Source organism: Sus scrofa, chromosome 5, assembly GCF_054392235.1.
Source record: "Sus scrofa isolate SSC_HxYL_T2T_F1_AM1 chromosome 5, Sscrofa_HxYL_maternal_Yorkshire_Landrace_v2.0, whole genome shotgun sequence".
NCBI classification, from domain to species: Eukaryota; Metazoa; Chordata; class Mammalia; order Artiodactyla; family Suidae; genus Sus; species Sus scrofa.
In genome coordinates, this window is record NC_139387.1 from 39,630,969 (window position 1) to 39,650,144 (window position 19,176).

The following is a 19,176-nucleotide window of genomic DNA, read 5'->3' on the forward strand; positions in this document are numbered from 1 at the left end:
ACGTGAAATCAATCGCTAGAGTCAGACTTTTATTTATTTTTTTTAACTTTTTTTTTGTCTCTACAGGGTAGTACCCGCAGCATATGTAGGTTCCCAGGCTAGGGGTCTAATAGAAGCTCTTGTCGCAGTCCTACTCCACAGCTACAGCAACCGCAACCGCCAAATCCCAGCGGCGTCTGCAACGGACACCACAGCTCATGACAACACAGGATCCTCAACCCACTGAGTGAGGCCAGGGATTGAACCCGAAACCTCATGGTTCCTCAGTTGGATTCGTTTCTGCTGAGCAACCACAGGAACACCGAGGCAGACTTTTAATAGTAAGGAGTGGTCTGCTTTGTAAATAAATTGACTGAATGCACAGACTTTAGTTTTTATTTTTTTTAAGGCCGAACCCACAGCACATGGAAGGTCCCAGGCCAGCAGTCGAATTGGAGCTGCAGCTGCCCGCTTACAACACAGCTACAGCAACACGTGATCCAAGCCATGTCTGCAACCTACACAGTAGCTCAGGACAACAGGTAACTCCGGATCCTTAACCCACTGGGCAAGGCCATTGATCAAACCCTCCTCCTCAGGAATACTAGTCAGGTTTGTTACCTCTGAGCCACAATGGGGAACTCCTGCACAGAATTTATGAAAGATGTGAGAACAAATAATAATTATTTGAGAGTTCAATAGCAGGAACTATGCAAAGCTATCTTTACACCTCCAGCAGCCAGCAGTTTATAAGCGCTAAACTGTGTTGTTTTAAAATGATTTCCTCAGTCATAAAATTCCCTTTCTACAGCCCAATACTCTCCCCCTGAAAAGTACATGATATTGTACGGAATGAGCTGTTCATAGATGGAAAAACATTCGAATTGTATTCTCAACATGGACTTGGTCTAAATTCACTTGCATGAATGATCATCTATACTATTACTACCGAGGTGGTGGTTTCACTTTTGGGGTTATTCTGGAAACGGAGGGCCTTTCAGGTGTTCCAAGTGTCTAGATTCTAGGAAGCTTTACAACGCACTACATTACAACGCATTACAAACACACACCGGACTGAACACGGAACCTCCTTGCTCCGTCCTCCCGCTCCAGCTGCCCTTGGAGCCGCCCTTTAAATGCTCGCGTGATCGAGGTACCGCCCACAGGTGGCCACGGCGCATGCGCCTAAGAGGCGAGCCAGGGGAGACGGGCGCACAGCAAGTCGCGGGCTGAGCGCTAGGGTCCTTGGCCCTGGCCCGCTGGACCCGGCGGTGCAGGCGTCCATCCGGACGTGACCGCGCTCCCTTGCGCTGGACTTGCCAGCGGGACACCCCACATTTAAGCTCTGACTCCGCCCCTTTGCGCCACCGACCCCGGGCGTCAGCGCGTGGCAGGCGGCGGGGGCGGAGCTAGCCACCCCCGGCCGCTGATTGGCTGCCTCCGCTTCCCCTTCCCGAGAGTTCAGGTGTGAAGTGACTGCTGTCCGCGAGCCGGCGCCCTGAGGAGTTACGCTACGCTCTTGCAGCGAGGTTTTAACCTCACCCAGACTCCTCTGGCAGCGCTCAGCCAGACCAATTTTTGGAAATATTTGGGTTTATATTACTTTGCTGTCGGTGGAAGATGTCGGCTTCTACACGAATGTTTTGCTGGCCACTTAAATGACTTTTTTTTTCCTCAGAAACGCGAAACATTTTCTCCCCCAGGTGTTCCTATCCTCATTTTTCATGACAGATCTTGATAACAATTCATGCAAAAAATATATAAAGATGATAACTAATATAGTTATACTGAGCCTGATCATTTGCATTTCTTTAGCTTTCTGGATTATGTCTATGACTGCAAGCACCTATTATGGTGAGTATGAATGTTTTGATTGTCTTTTTAATTTGTGGGATTTAAAAGGTACCGTTGTGAAAGACAAAACTCTTGTCTTCTGAATAGTTGTAAACTGTTGTGTTTAGTTAACTTCCGGGGCCTGAATTACCTTAACTAACCTGGAAATATACAGTGCCTTGAACCTTTTAAAGCCTTTGAGCATTGCCGTTTGTCATAATACTAGTTACAGCAGTTTGAAAAATATGTTTTTATGTTTTATGTAATTATTGCATCTAGTTTGGTGGAGAGTAAGTGAGGTGAAATATAATTTTGTAAAGCACTTGCAGTGATGCCTTTACTAAGAATATTAGTGAGGTGGTTTACCAGTTCCATGTGTCTTGTACAAAATAAAAAGTAAAAATAAAAGATGACACAATATTTACACTTGGAGATTTGGATTTTTTTTGTCTGCACTTTGGTCCCTTCAGAAGAACAGACCTGTTTTAAAGCCTGAAACCAATTTGCATAAATACTCTAGACTCAAATCTTTAGGGTTTTTATTTTTTGTCTTTTTAGGGCCAACCCACGGCATATGAAAGTGCCCAGTTTGAAGTTAGAGGTCAGATTGGAACTACAGCTGCCAGCCTATACCACAGCCACAGCAATGCCGGATCCAAGCCTTTGTACAAACTTCCTTGGTACCCCTTTACAAAAAATAGGAGTTCCCTAGTTGCACAGCATAGGTTAAAGTTCCAGCGTTGTCACTGAAGCAGCTTGGGTCGCTCCTGTGGCGTGGGTTCCATCCCTGGCCCAGGAACTTCCACATGCCAGGACTGAGGCCAAAACACGAACAATAACCAAAAAAAACAAAAACAAAACCCACAGAATACTGTTCAGTTCAAAGGAAAAGTGAAAAATCAAGAAAGTGAACTTTTATAAGTGGTTGTATCATAAGTGATTGCTGTTTTAGACCTTAGTCCTTTTGCAAAGAGACATGTGGATAATAGAGTGCGTGTTCTCCAAGGTACAGGAGCTTTCAGGCTGTTCATTAATAATGATTCCCGGTAGGAAATGAGAGTTATGGGAAAAGATTCTTCTTGATGCTAGTATTAACCATGACTTGAACTAAATATACCAGGATTTGTTCATTGAAATGACCCCTTGGGGCCAGGCACTTGATGCAGACAAGTGAAGCTGTCCAAGTCTTTTCTTTGCATATTAAACACGGGAACAGTTTACACTTCCAGAAATAGGATTTTTCTTTTTTTCTTTCTTTTGTCTTTTTGCCTTTCTCTGGGGCCGCTCCCTCGGCATATGGAGGTTCCCAGGCTAGGGGTTTAATCGGAGCTGTAGCTGCTGGCCTACGCCAGAGCCACAGCAACGTGGGATCTGAGCTGTGTCTGCAACCTACACCACAGCTCATGGCACGTCCGGATCCTTAACCCACTGAGCAAGGCCAGGGATCGAACTCGCAACCTCATGGTTCCTAGTTGGATTCGTTAATTACTGAGCCCCAATGGGAACTCCAGAAATAGGATTTTTCAAAAATTTTTTTTTTTAACATTTGATGTTCTTTGTCTTGCATTTTCCAGTGTTTGATAGAAACATAGGCACAAGCAAGGGTTCACATTTTTTTTTTTAACCATGATCACTCAACCTTGGTGTTTAGGAGTCTGTCAGGAATGTGGGTAATTTAACGGCATGCAGCAGCTTAGTGTAGGATCTTAATTCCTAGACTAGGAATTGAACTCAGTTCACAGCAGTGAAAGTGCTGAATCCTAACCAGTAGACTACCAGGGAACTCTGGTAGGAGCTTTTTTTTTTTTTTTGGCTGCCCCTACAGCACCCAGAAATTCCCAGGCCAGGGGTTGAACCCGACCCACAGCAGTGATAATGCTGAGTCCATAACTGCTAGGCCACCAGGGAGCTCCTCCAGTGGGGATTTTAAATGGGAAAGCCATGACCTCTCTAAAGGAGGCAGCCTCAGTTCCTGTTGTGGCTCAGCAGAAGCGAATCCCCAGTAGTATCCATGAGGACGTGGGTTTGATCCCTGGCCTCACTCAGTGGGGTTAAGGATCTGGCATGGTCAAAAGCTGGGGTGTAGGTTCAGCTTGGATCCCACATTGCTGTGGCTGTGGCATAGGCCAGCAGCTGCAGCTCCGATGCAACCCCTAGCCTGGGAACTTCGATATGCCACAGATGCAGCCCTAAAAAGCAAAAAGAAAATAAAAGGGGGAGGCAGGCTCTCTTCACCTTCAGCCAATTCTGCCACATTTTAAAAACAGAAAACAAGAATCTGGATTTTTATATGAAATTTACTAATCTTTAAATAGTGACTCAAATTTTCTGAAAAAAAAATTATGCTAGCCAAACAAAACATCTGCGCATTTATTAAGCCTTTGGAAAAATCAGTTGCTAACCTTTGAATCCTGAGGTGTGTAGCCTGTGGGAATGTTCACTTTTTAAAAAATGAAAGGCAGAGTGAGGAGTAATTGGATCCTGTTTAGAGAGGGGTTTGTTCTGTGCAGCTCTTGAGATCTAATACGTATCTCCTTTGTAAAAACATGAGGAACCAGAGATTTCTTTCAAATATATATTAAATTCCCATTGTTATAAATAGTTGTAAATGGATCTCAAAACTTAAACAGACTTGCTTGTTCCCCAGTAGGATTGTTTCTCTGAAAATATACAGATCTCAACAGAAATATTTTGCTTTGGCGGCTTCATCTCATTTTCTCTGCTTACCACAGTATATTTATCCAGAATGCAGTGGTCAATACTTGTAGCCAAGACTAACTTGTGCCAGCTTCACCCAATTTGTGCTCTACCTTTATAATTTTTCAGGCAACTTACAGCCTATTTCTCCTTGGCGTTGGCTGTTTTCTGTTGTTGTTCCTGTTTTGATCATCTCTAATGGCTTTAAAAAGAAAAGTCTAGATCACAGTGGCGCTATAGGAGGTATGTTTTTATTTCGAATGTTTAACCAAATAAGTGCTTGCTTATATAATCTGAATTCATGTTTTATAAATTATAAGTATATGAAACTGTAAATCACAATATTATGTATTTTAGACAATGATAAAGTTATGAATTGCTCAGCATTCCAATTCTGTCAAAATTTCAGATACTAGCATACCCTTTTAGTGTGACATACAAATTAAGCTTTGTAATTGATATCAAGTCGGTTAATAGGATAGACTTTTGAGGACCTCAATTATTCTGCTTCTCAGTTGGATTAAATTTTCTACTAGCAGAAACGTTGGAGCATTCCTTCTAGATGTAAAATAGAGAAGCTGTTTGAAAGAATAGCTTTTGGAAATTGTTATTAGTAGCCTCAAGCAGGGTAGTCCCAACTGAGTCTTTGAGATTCATTTTTCAGAATTGATTTGGGGAAAGGCCATTTATTTATTCTTTTACCAGATATTTACTGGGCACTCACTGTGTGCCACTATGTTAGAAATTGAGGCTATAGCTGTGAACGAGAACAGGTTCCAGTTTTTTGGAACTTTTTAAAAGGTTTTTTTAAAAATGTATATAGTTGATTTACAGTGTTCTGTCAATTTCTGGTGTACAGCAAAGTGACCCAGTTGTATGTATGTATACATTCTTTTTCTCATATTATCTTCCATCATGTTCCATCACAAGTGATTAGATACAGTTCTCTGTGCTATACAGCAGAACCTCATTACTTGTCCACTCCAAAAGCAATATTTTGCATCTACTAATCCCAAGCTCCCAGTCCATCCTGTTCTTTCCCCCTCCCCCTTGGCAACCTCAAGTCTGTTCTCCATGTCCATGAGTTTATTTCTTTTCTGTAGATAGGTTCATTTGTGCCGTATGTTAGATTCCAGATATAGGTCATATCATATGGTATTTGTCTTTCTCTTTCTGACTTACTTCACTTAGTATGAGACTTTCTGGTTCCATCCATGTTGCTTCAAATACCTTTATTTTGTTCTTTTTTTATGGCTGAGTAGTATTCCATTGTGTATATGTACCACATCTTAATCCATTCATATATAGTTGGACATTTAAGTTGTTTCCATGTCTCAGCTATTGTGAATAGTTCTGCAGTGAATGTAAGGATACATGTATCTTGTTCAGTGAAAGTTTTGCGTGGATATATGCCCAGTAGTGGAATTGCTGGTCATATGGTAGTTCTATATTTAGTTTTCTGAGGTATCTCCATACTGTTTTCTATAGTGTTTGTACCAATTTACATTCCCACTGACAGTGTAGGAGGGTTCCCTTTTCTCCACACCCTCTTCAGCATTTGTTATTTGTAGCTGTATGTTAGTAAGTAATGATGACCATTCTGACTAGTATGAGATGGTACCTCATTGTATCTTTGATTTGCATTTCTGTAATAGTGATGTTGAGAATTTTTTCATGTGCCTGTTGGCCATCTGTATAACTTCTTTTGAGAAATATCTGTTCAAGTCTTTGCCCATATTTCAATTGAGTTGTTTGTTTTTTTGCTGTTGAGTTTTTTTGGAACTTTCATTCTTTAGTTTAGATAGATAACAAATACAATACATAAGGGAGTTCCTGTTGTGGCTCAGTGGGTTAAGAACCCAACTAGTATCCATAATGATGCAGGCTTGATCCCCGGCCTTGCCCAGTGGATTAAGGACCTGACATTGCTGTGAGCTGTAGTGTAGGTCGCAGATGCAGCTTAGATCCCGTGTTACTGTGGCTGTGGCGTAGGCCTGCAGTTGCATCTCCAATTCCCCTGGCTTGGGAACTTCCATATGCTTCAGATGCAGCCTGAAAAAGCAAATAAAAAAAAAGTAAAACTTTTCAGTTTAAAATTTGGTGTTGTTTTTCTTTTTCTTTTTTGGCCACTTAATGGCATATGGAGTTCCCAGACCAGGGGTCATATCCAAGTCACATTTGTAACCTATGCTGCAGCTGCAGCAATGTTGGATCCTATAACCCACTGCTCCAGTCTCGGGGTTGAACCTGCATCCCGGTGCAGCAGAGATGCCACCAATCCCTTTGTGCCACAGTGGGGACTCCAAGTACAAAGATTCAAGTACAGAAGCCCTGACATATACAGGCCTGGCTTGTTCAGGAGTGAGCATAAGGCTCATTTGACTAGAAAATGGTAAGAAAAATAGACAAGGGCAGGTAATATGGGGCTGCAGGACTCAGTAAAGATTCTCTTCCAAACTAGACTCCCCCCGCCTCAAATCAGGGGTGTTACATGAAGTGATTTGACTTTAGGATTTTCGTATTTTACCACGGTTATAAGCCCCAAGACATGAGGATTCCACCCACCTCCCCAAATACTTCTCATGGGATGAGATCACTGCAGGATGAGGGTTATTTGGAATTGGCATGTCTTGAAGCCACCTACCCAGCCTTCAAAATGCTGATCATCATTACTCCTAAATGCACTGTAAACCACTCTGTTCCCTCTATATTGACATAGAGCAGGTATTTCATGAAGTTTTTATAGACTAGAGCAGGCTATGGAGGCAAAATAGAACAAGGACTAGAATCAGGCAGGATAAGTCTGAATGATGGATATGGCTTTGAGAGAGTTACTTAACCTCTCTATATCTGTTTTCTCTTCAGAGAAATGGAGCTTTGAATATTAAACCTAGAGAAGGACACACCATGAGAGTAATAAAGCTTAAACTTCATGGATTCTCATTTGCAATGGTACCTTTCAAGGCCCTGGGAGGAGCCCTAGCAATGTATTGTCATGGTCCTATTGTTGTATAAATTTTACAGAGGTAAAAGATATTTTTGTCCTTTTTTTTTTAGAGTACCCCCAATTTATAAGCTTTAGGACCCATAAAATCTTGATCTACCCCTGATTTCATTCTTAGGGTTGCAGTAAGAATTAAATGAGATAATTACTGTAAAGTTTTTAGTTCAGTGCCTGGACACATAGCCAACATTTGTTGGGCACTTATTATTAGAAATAGTTATTCAGAATCATGCTAATTCTCTTTCTTCCTAGTGGAGATACACTGTTTTAAGTTCTATTGAGCAATTGAGGAATTTTTTTGTTAGCACTTTGAAAGTATTAACTCATTTATAGCAAATAATTTGAACAGTCTCTGCTTGCATGTAATGGTATAGAGATACACTTTGCTAAAAATGACCTCAGGTAGCCTTGCCCTGCTTTTCATTGTTCTTCACCCATAGGAAGAAGTGTGGAATCCTTCTTGAAATACTGTCTTCCTTTGGCTTTCATGCTGTATGTTATCCTGTTTTTCCTTTTACTTTTCTGATCTCTACTTTTGTTTCTTACCCGTTGCATTTCCTTTTCTGCCTTCTAGCCCTTGGGCCTCCACTTCTCTCCTCCTTGGCTTGATTTAGAATTAGAAGATATATATTTGAATCCTAGCATTGCCACCTGCTGTCTCTGTGAACTTGGCCACATCACCTATCTCCTCAGAGCCTCACTTTCTTCATCTCCTATCAAATAGGTCCTTATGCCCTTATTGGTGAGGCCCAAACAAGATAACATGTAGGACAACATATCTTTTCAACTATAAAACTATTATAACTGTTAGTGAACATTTAAACTCCCCAGACATAGAAAGTGTGTCACATGCTTTTGTAGCCCATGCTCTTTTGAATTCTGCTACACACTGTTATAATATTGCTTAGGAATTATATGTAGATTGATTTTGATTTTGATTTTTTTGTGTTTGTCTTTTTAGGGCCACAACCTCAGCATATGGACTTTCCCAGGCTAGAGGTCTAATTGGAGCTGTAGCTGCTGGCCTACACCACAGTCACAGCAATGTCAGATCTGAGATGTTTCTGTAACCTGCACCACATCTCACAGCAATGCCGGATCCTTTAACCCGCTGAGCTAGGTCAGGGATCTAACCTGCATCCTCATGGCTACTAGTCAGATTTGTTTCTGCTGAGCCACGACAGGAACTCCTGTAGATTGATTTTAAAACCTCTACTATTTTCCTAATTATTTCATTCTATGTAATGTTGGAATCTCTTTTGTTTGGAGGGTTTTTTTTTTCCTTAAGTACGAAGAATTATAATGTTGATTCAAAGTATGTCATGGTATTTGAGAATGCTGTCCTGGAGTATGACTGCAAATCACTTAAACTTTTACTGTTGTAATTTTCCCACTTGTAAAATGAGAAGGAAGAATAGTATCTATAGTGTTGACTTATCAGGAGGAGTCATTTATGTAAAGTGCTTAGCATAGGACCTGTCACACATAATAAGTATTTTATAAATGTAAGTTATTTTTGTTTTCCTTCTACAACTACTATTCACAGTCATAGGTATTTCACTGAGGTTTGCCATATCATATCTTTAGAGTGATTGGGATTGAGAAGGTCAGAATTTCCTCAGGATCTGAGTATTTTGAGTCCTCCACGACACAGGAACATATACCTCAGGGTTGAAAGAAGAGGGGAGAGATTGAGGCAGTGCTCAGGGCGAACATTGAAGTCAAGGATTCTGATTTCCCTGAGAAAAAGAGTACCTCTAGAATAAAGTGAGGATCATCACATGAGGGGTTATGTGAGAAAGTGCTTGAAAACTGTGCAGCACTGTACAGGTGATTTTCTTTTCTTTTCTTTTGGCTTTTTAGGGCCACAGCTGTGGCATATGGAAGTTCCCAGGGAGGTGGTCGAATTGGAGCTATAGCTGCTGGCCTGTACCACAGCCACAGTGATGTAGGATCTGCACTGAGTCTACAACCTACACCACAGCTCACAGCAACACCGGATCCTTAACCCACCAACAAGGCCAGGGATCGAACCTGTGTCTTCATGAATACTAGTTAGATTTGTTTCCACTGAGCCATGACGGGAACTCCTGCAGGTGATTTCCTTGAAGGAACTATTATTTAGTTATTCAGTATGTTCCTTTGAACATGTCTGTATGGACAGTTTGCATTAGTCCCTTGACAAGTTTAAATTTAATTTCACTTGCCAAGACTCTTAGTGGGTTCTCAGTTTTTTAAATAATGATTTTTATTTTTTCTATTATAGTTGGTTTACACTGGTTCCCATTTTTTTATTCAGTCCTTCAACAGATATTTAGTAAGGGTCCCCTGAAAGCTAGATACTATTCTGGGCACTTAAGACGCAGTAGAGAGCAAAGAGATCTTACATTTCTAGTTAAGTAAGATAGGTTTGAGATACTTAATCCCAGAAGGAGATGCCGTAGGTGTAATGGGAGTGCACGGCCAACAGGGTGTTGTCAGGAAAGGCCTGTAGTTGTGCTTCATGTGGTCTTAACACAGCCTTACCTCTGGTTGTCATAGTTCAGGGCTGGCATTCAGTCTTTTGAAATAGAAAACTCATCCTATCAGGTACCGAGAGTTAGAGCCAAGAAAACTGGTTTATGTTGCCAGTTCTCACAAGGGACTAATGTATGTGCCAGACTGCTGCTTTATTAATCTGATAAAATCTAAAACTACTGGGCTGACTGCAACACACATGTCACTGTTAAGACATGCCCTATTCCTGCAGCCAGGCCACTTGAGAAGTCAGACTTTAATTAGAAGGTTGCTTTGGTGAATACAGAGTCTGAGACACAGTCAATAATGCAAATCCACAGGACAGAGTGTCCCCTTTTACAGTATACAAGTCCTCCCAGCCTCTGGTTCCCTTGGCTTTCATAGTTTATATTTTGGGCTACCTAGTTTTTCTTTTGATTTTCATAGTCTTTCTTTAGGCAAAGTCTGTATGATATAGTAGATTATATTGAGTTTATTAAATTATAAAATTCCAGTCCTTTTCTGCCTCCCAGAAATTACTCCCAGTTACCTTGGAGTAACTCCCCTTGGTTGGAATTTTGGTGCACTCTTCTCCCACTATCAGAGCCATTTGTAGACAGTGTTGTTTTGCTTCCCAGATGGCATCTGTCAGTTATAGAATTTGCCTGTTTTAAACTCAGAAGGCAGTCGTGATCCTTAAGTCTTCGTATTCTTTGGGAGTATCCCGTTGTTATACATATTAACTCCTTATCACTGACAATTAGAGGTTCTGGAGATGGGTTGAAGAGGTAGAATAGACACCAACTGAAGATAGCAGCTGCAAATCTAAAAGTTCAGACATAACTGGGAGATGCAAAAAATTCTAAAATATTTTTAGACTGAATGAAAGTAATCTTTTCTTCACAGGATGTTGCCTTCAGTTTATTTCCTCATCCTGAACTTGTCATCAACTTGAACATTGATCACTTCACGTGGTATTTTGAGATGGTTGAAGTAAAAGGGATGTAAATGATGCCTTTTTGTAGCATTTCAGTGTAGGCTGTTTTAGGGCCATCTTACTCTGGATGTGTTTAAAGACAGTGGAACAGGAGTTCCCATCATGGCTCAGTGGGTTAAGAACTGACTAGTATCCATAAGGATGTGAGTTGTTTTTGTTTTTGTTTTTTTGTCTTTTTGCCTTTCCTAGGGCCACTCCCGCAGCATATGGAGGTTCCCAGGCAGGGGTCTAATCAGAGCTGTAGCCGCAGGCCTATACCACAACCACAGCAACGCCAGATCCAAGCCGCATCTGCGACCTACACCATGGCACATGGCAACGCCAGATCATTAACCCACTGAGCAAGGCCAGGGATCGAACCGGCAACCTAGTTGGTTCCTAGTTGGATTCATTAACCACTGAGCCATGACAGGAACTCCCATAAGGATGTGAGTTTGATGCCTGGCCTCACTCACTGGGTTAAGGATCTGGTGTGGCTGTGAGCTGTGGCACAGGTTGCAGATGTTGCTCGGATGCAGCATTGCTGTGGCTGTGGCGTAGGCCAGCAGCTGCAGCTCTGATTCAACCCCTAGCCTGGGAACTTCCATGTACTGCAGATTCAGACCTTAAAAAAAAAAAAAAAAAAAGACAGTGGGACAAGTTGTTAACTGTGACTGTCCCTGGAGAAGGGAAGGGAGTGGTGGTGGTGAAGGGGAGAGACACTTTGACTTTTACCTCATATACTTTAATATATTTTGGTTTTCCTCTCCAATACTTGTGTATTACTTTTGTGATATATTAAAAGACAATTTAAAAAACTTAAAATCTGGATAACATAATAATAATATTCATCGTTATTATCATTACAACAGTAATGATGTTATTGTTGAGATTTTGTCATTGTAACTGCTGTTATTGTCAATAATATTAGTAAACATTTATTAAGGGCCTCCTACGTGCTGGGTTATATAATAAGCATATTATAAAAATGATCTCATTTAACTTTTCACAGCAAGCCAGTGAGGTAGGAATATTATTATTAAAATTAATTATATTAATTATTATTATTATTAAAATCAATTACATTAGTCAACTATTACTATTAATTAAATTGAGGCTTAAGGTTAGGTAACATCTAGTCATGTAGAAGTGGAGGAGTCGAGGTTTTAACTCCAGGCTGCTCAACTCCAGAGTTGAAGCACTTTACTAGCACTTTATACAGTATTACTCTTTTTTTTTTTTGTCTTTTTTTAGAGCCGCACCCTGTGGCACATGGAGGTTCCCAGGCTAGGGGTGTCATTGGAGCTGTAGCCGCCGGCCTATGCCAGAGCCACAGTAACTTGGGATCCGAGCCACATCTATGACTACACCACAGTTCGTGGCAACACTGGATCCTTAACCCACTGAGCAAGGCCAGGGATCGAACCTGTAACATCATGGTTCCTAGTTGAATTAATTAACCACTGAACCACAGTGGAAACTCCAGCATTACCCTATTTATTTTTCTTTTTTCTTTTTTTTGTCTTTTTGTCTTTTTAGGGTTGCACCTGCAGCATGTGGAGGTTCCCAGGCTAGGGGTCCAATAAGAACTGTAGTCGCTGGTCTATGCCACAGCCACAGCAACTCGGGATCTGAGCCATGTCTGTGACCTACACCATAGCTCATGGCAACACTGGATCCTTAACCCACTGAGTGAGGCCGGGGATCAAACCCAAGTCCTTATGGATACTAGTTGGGTTCGTTAACCACTGAACCACATGGGAACTCTGCATTACCATATTTCTTACATTCTTATTTATAATGTACTAAACTTAAATAAAATGCCAATAATGAAGTATCTCTAGATGGGTCAGTCAGTCTGGATAGAGCTAACCAATAGAAAGAGTCACTACAGAAACATGAACCTGGTCCCTGTTCTAGTATTTAGTACTTACTTATTAAATATATATTAACTTAGAATTCCCTTGTGGCTTACCAGTTTAAGGATCCAGCATTGTCACTGCTGTGGCACAGGTCATTGCTGTGGCCCAGGTTTGATCCTTGACTTGGGAACTTCTGTGTGCCATAGGTATAGCCAAAAAGAAATATATATAGGAGTTCCCAAGTGGCACTGTCGGTTAAGAATCTGACTGCAGTGGCTCTGGTTGCTGCAGAGGTGTGGGTTTGATCCCCAGCTCAGCACAGTGGGTTAAAGGATCTGACATTGCTGCAGCTGTGGCTCAGATTCAGTCTCTGGCCTGGGAACTTTCATGTGCTGCAATGCGGCCATAAAATAAAAAAATTTTTTTTTTAAAGTAAGGTGTGTATATATATATATATATGCATATATATATACTTATTTAGTAATTATTTAATATCTATTCTGTTACTTAGTAGAATTTTGTTGTGTTATTTAATAGAAATCTTTATATAGCAAAAGTGAATGTATTTATCTTAAAAGTTACAGAGAGCAGAAATTGTCAACCATGGAGTTAGGGGTAGAAAAGGTTGTAGTTAGAAATACAAACAGGCTGCCTGGATAGGGCCACACAAGATAGCAGTACCTTAGTGTGCTTATCACATTCTGTGAAACTGCCAGGCCAGAAGATGGATTTTTGTCACACCCCTAAACTGGAAGTTTAGAGTCGAAGTAACCAAACTTGTGAGAGACCACTTTACAAAGCCGAATGTAAATTTCTTGGGTGCTGCTGATCTGAGTACTCAGTGGCAGACTAGCACATTCTCTCTGTGAAAGAAGGACTCTAAAATTATCAAAAGTGCTTGAAAATTCAGAATCACATATAAAGAATGCTACCTTTTATGGAAGGAAGAAGGAAAAATAAGAAAGCATGCATATATCTGTTTATAAAAGGAAACAGGAATGAAAAACCAGAGACCAGTGATGTTGGTTACCTACAAAGAATGGAAAGAGAGTAAAATATAGAGGGAGGGGCAGAAGGAACATGGGAGGAAGTGACACTTCTTTAGGTATACTTTTTTGTGCAAGTATGACTTTTGAAAACATGTTGGTGTTCCCTTATTAAGAAAATCAGGAAAGATGGGAAGTGGGAAATCTGAAACTGAAAGCAGACTAAAACAGATGAGTCCAGTTGTATTTTAAATGAATTCTATAAGCACACTGAAAGGGGGAAAAAAAAAACAGTAACTTATGAACACGATATTTAAATATATGCTTTATTCCTTTAGGCTTGGGTTATTGAAAGGGGAGACTTGCAGACGAATCCTCAACTATTTTCAGTAGATTCATTTTTGTTGTAGTATGGGTGAAGCTTTGTAAAACAGTTTTAGATGTAATAGAGGATTGAGCAAATGAGTGAAATTGTCATTGTTTGAGGCCAGGGTTCTAACTAAGGAAAAATAGGCTTACAGCTATGGAATGGGGAAAAGCAAAAGAGAACCTATGGAGACAGATTAGAATTGAAGTTAATCTGTGTGCTCTTGTGATTTCCAAAATACTTATGTGTATCTATATATACAGGTATATGTGCCCAGTATATATATGCATATATATATATATGCTTGTATGTATATTTGTATGTCTTCATATTTTCTTGCTGTGTTCACAAAAAGCAAATATATACCCCAGTGAAAATGAGCACACAGAATATAGATCTTGACTTCTAACGTCCATTCTCTACTGTAATGAACCAGAGCTCCTCAGAGAAATGACTGCTTCCAAGACTGGAGCAAAGTAGATATGAGATGAGCCTTGAGGATCTTGTTATACTAGAAAGAAGGGAGCCGTTAAAAAGAGAGGAAGAGTAGTTCCTGCTGTGGTGCAGTGGGTTAAGAATCCAGCTGCAGCACCTTTGGCTGTGTGGAGGTGTGGGTTTGATTCCCGGCACAGCTCAGTGGATTAAAAGAATCCAGTGTTGGAGTTCCTGCTGTGGTGCAGCAAGATAAACAGTGTCTCTGCAGCAGCAGGAACATGGGTTTGATCCAAAGTCTGGCACAGTGGGTCAAGGATCCAGTGTTACTGCAACTGTGGTGTAGGTTGCAACTCCGGCTTGGATTTTATCCCTGGCCAGGAAACTCCATGTGCCGTGGGTGCGGCCATAGAAAGAAAAAAGAGAGGAGTCCCTGTTGTGGCGCAGAGGAAACAAATCCGACTAGGAACCATGAGGTGGCGGATTCAACTCCTGACCTTGCTCAGTGTGTTAAGGATCTTGTGTTGCCAAGAGCTGTGGTGTGGGTCACAGACGTGGCTTGGATCCAGCATTGCTGTGGCTGTGGCAGAGGCTGGCGGCTACAGCTCCAATTGGACCCCTACCTTGGCAATCTCCATATGCCGTGGGTGCGGCCCTAAAAAGACAAGAAAAAAAAAAAAGAGAGAGAAAGAATAAATCATGTCAAATGAATGCAGTACTGAGCTTGTCTATTTTGTCTGATATTAGTATAGCCACTCTGCTCTCTTTTTCAATCCTTTTACTTTCAACCCATTTGTCTTTGGATTTAAAATGATTCTCTTGTGGACAGCATACAGTCGGATCATATATTTCTATCCATTTTGCCAATCTCTGTCTTTTGATTGGAACATTTAATCCATTTACATTTAGAATATGGAGTTCCCTGGTAGCCTAACATTTAAGCATTCAGCATTGTCACTGTTGTGGCCTGGGTTCTATCCCTGGCCCAGGAACTTCTGCATGGCTTGGGAGCTGCCAATAAATTAAATACATAAATAAGGTAATAATTACTAATAAGGAGAGACTTACTTCTGTCCTGTAGCAGTTTGTTTTCTGTATGCCTTATAGTTTTTTCTCTTTTCTTCCTTACTGTTTTTTGTTTGTTTGTTTTAAATGGCCACACATGCAGCACATGGAAGTCCCCAGGCTAGGGGTCAAATTGAAGCTGCAGCTGCTGTCCGCAGCCACCCCAGATCTGAGCTGTATCTGTGACCTACACTGCAGCTCATGGCAATGTCAGATCCTTTAACCCACTGATCAAAGCCAGGGATCAAACCCGCATCCTCATAGATACTAGTCAGATTCTTAACCTGCTGAACTACAGTGGGAACTCCCCTTACTGTCTTATGTTGGAAAGAAAGTTTCAACACAAAGAAAGAAATCATGCTACAAAGAAAGCATTTGTAGTGAAATGTTTTCATTCCCTACTCATTTCCTTTGGTAATCTACAACTTTGCTTTGTGTTTTCTACAAGACTTACATTTAATATCCTAAAGTTATAACACTCAAATGTGAATTTTTGCCAGTGTAACATCAATAACATATAAAAACTGTCTTAATTTCTCTCTCACTTTTGAAAAATAGTTTGGCTATATAGAGGATTCTTGGTTGGATTTTTATTTATTTATTTTTTTTAAGCACTTTGAGAACAGCGCCTTCTGGCCCCAAAGTTTCTGATAAAAAAATGTGCTGATAGTCTTATTGAGTTTTTTTTTGTTTTTTTGTTTGTTTGTTTGTTTGTCTTTCGTCTTTTTTTTTTAAGTGCCGTACCCATGGCATATGGAGGTTCCCAGTCTAGGGGTCGAATTGGAGCTACAGCTGCAGGCCTATGCCACAGCCATAGCAACTCAGGATCTGAGCCGTGTCTGTAACCTACACCACAGCTCCTGACAATGTCAGATCCTCAACCCACTGAGCAAGGCCAGCAACCTCATGGTTTCTAGTCGGATTTGTTTCCACTGCACCACAGCAGGAACTCCCTGATAATCTAATTGAGGACCCCTTGTACGTGACTAGTTGCTTACTTCTTGCTCCTTTTAAGATTCTCCTTGAATAGTTTGATTAAAATATGTCTCAATGTGGGTCTCTTTGAGTTCATTCTACTTAGAGTTTGTTGAGTCGTCGTTTTGCCTTTTCTAGGACCACACTGCGGCATATGGAGGTTCTCAGGCTAGGGGTCGAATCAGAACTGTAGCCGCTGGCCTACGCCACAGCCACAGCAATGCCCAGATCCAAGCCGAGTCTGCAACCTACACCACAGCTCATGGCAACGCCAGATCCTTAACCCACTGAGCAAGGCCAGGGATTGAACCCACAACCCCATGGTTCCTAGTTGGGTTTGTTAACCACTGAGTCACCAAGGGAACTCTGATCTTGCACATTTTTTATATTTATGTCCTTTATCAAACCTGGGAAATTTTCAGCCATTATTCCTTTAAATAATTTCTCTGTTCTCTTCTCCTTCTCTTCTCCTTCTGGGATTCCCACTACTATATGTTGGTTCACTTGATAATGTCACACAGGTCCTTCAGGCTCTGTTCACTTTTCTTTAGTCTTTTTCCTTCTGTTCTTCAGACTTGTTAATTTCCATTGCCCTGTCTTCAAATTCATTGATTCCTTCTCACTGCTGAAATGTACCTGTGACTCTCTAGTGAATGTTTTATTTTAATTATTGTATTTGTCAACTCCAGGATTTCTTTTTTGGTTTCTTTTAGGTTTATATCTCTTTACTGATATTTCCATATTGTCCATACATTGTTTTCTTGGCTTTCTCCACATTTTCCTCTAGTTATTTGAGACTCTTCAAGGTGCTTGTTTAAAGACTTTTTAAAGTAGGTCCAACATCTAGCCTTTCTCAGTGATAGACTCTGTTGCTTTATTTTTTTTCCTTTGAGTGGATCGTACTTTCCTGTTTCTGTGTATACTTTGTGATATTTTTGTTGGAAACAGGACATTTAAATCTAATATATGGCGACTGGAACTCAGAATCTTCTGCACTCCAAGGTTTTCTCTTTTTTGTTTGTTTTGTTTTGGATAGTTATATGATGCGTCTGTGCCAAGGATCAACCTGAGATGTAAACTTAAGTCTTCTCAGTCTGTTTTCAAGCCTGTGCCTTTTTCTGACTACTTCCCTTATAAACGCAGTTGTTTTTGGAGTTCCCTCATGGCTCAGTGGGTTAAGGACCCAGTGCTGTCACTGCTGTGGCTCTGGTTACAGCTATGGCATGGGTTTGATCCCTGGCCCAGGAACTTCATGGTATGGGTGTGGCAAAATGAAGGGAGGAAGGGATATTGGCACCAACCCTTTAAATTCTCTGGAAGTTGCTTTAGCTAGATAGATACGGGCTTGCAATGTTGAGAAGTTCAATAATGCCTGTACCTCCATGATCGGAAGCAGCAATCAGTGATTAGAACACAAATCCTGGAGTTCTCAAGATGGCTCAGTGGTTAATGAATCTGACTAGGAACCATGAGGTTTCGGGTTTGATCCCTGGCCTTACTCAGTGTGTTAAGGATCCAGCCTTGCCATGAACTGTGGTGTAGGTTGCAGTCTCGGCTCAGATCTGGGCATTGCTGTGGCTCTGGCATAGGCTGGTGGCTACAGCTCCGATTAGACCCATAGCCTAGAAACCTCCACGTGCAGCAGGTGCAGCCCTAGAAAAGACAGATAGACAAAAAACAAAAAACACAAATTCTGATACTTGGAAGACAAAGTATTTTGGCCACTCAGTTTCCCATGAGCTTTGTGCAACCTATTCCTACAACTCCTGCAATGTCTACCATGGGACTGGGGGTAGTGGATGGCTAGCTACTACCCACCTAAGAGCTGAAAGTAGCCAAAATTAACTGCAGTTTCCTTCTAAAGCTTCTCCTGGAAGTTACAAGCCTTCAGTAGACTCCAGAGTTCCAAAATAGTTGGGGTTTTTCTGTTTGTTTTTTGTTTGGCCTAACCCGTGGTGTGTGGAAGCTCCTGGGCCAGGAATCGAACCTGTGCCACAGCACTGAAAATGCCAGATCCTTAACCCACTATGCCGCTAAGGAACTCTCCCAAAGTGTTTTATCAGACAGATTCTGCCAGTGTAATTGTTTTCTAGGTAGGAAGACAGATTTCTGGGGCTTCCTATTCCTCCATCTTCTCAGAATCCACTCTCTAATTCATTTTTGTAGGATTAACTAACCATTGTGATAATAGAAATGAGAATACTTTGTTACCTAGCTACCAAGTTTTGCTCACAAGAACGTTTTCAGATTTTGTGCAAACGGGCCTTCAGAGATTGTGATTTAAAAATCCAGTTCTAACATATGTTTGCACTTTCCCTGTAGAATTACCTAGACAGGGGCTTTATAACTTAAATAACACAGCAAGTTCTTTAAGTCTCAAGCATATTTGACATTTTGCAGTTGACAGTGGCCTCTTGCCGTATTTCTGTGATGTGAAGAGTGCATCTTTCGTTCCTTTTTTCCCCTCTTCTTGGTCATGAAATGTAAACTACTCTCTTGTTTGT

At 41.0% G+C, this 19,176-nt stretch overlaps 1 protein-coding gene across 10 annotated transcripts in view; it reads left to right on the plus strand.

Moving 5' to 3' along the window:
• The first annotated feature begins 1,428 nt into the window (after positions 1-1,428).
• Positions 1,429-19,176, plus strand: part of TMEM19 (transmembrane protein 19) — a 62,661-nt gene continuing 44,913 nt past the window's right edge. For 9 of the 10 annotated variants that reach the window (XR_014803637.1, XR_014803638.1, XR_014803636.1 and 6 more), the window contains exons 1-2: positions 1,429-1,833; positions 4,639-4,752. Coding sequence is in view for 6 of the 10 variants with exons in the window: in XM_084956358.1 (XP_084812484.1) it covers positions 1,638-1,833; positions 4,639-4,752 (310 nt within the window). In the remaining 4 variants the exon portion in view is untranslated. Of the gene's footprint in view, positions 1,834-2,370; positions 4,753-19,176 lie in introns of all 10 variants that reach the window. The other variant, XM_084956360.1, reaches the window with a different exon arrangement.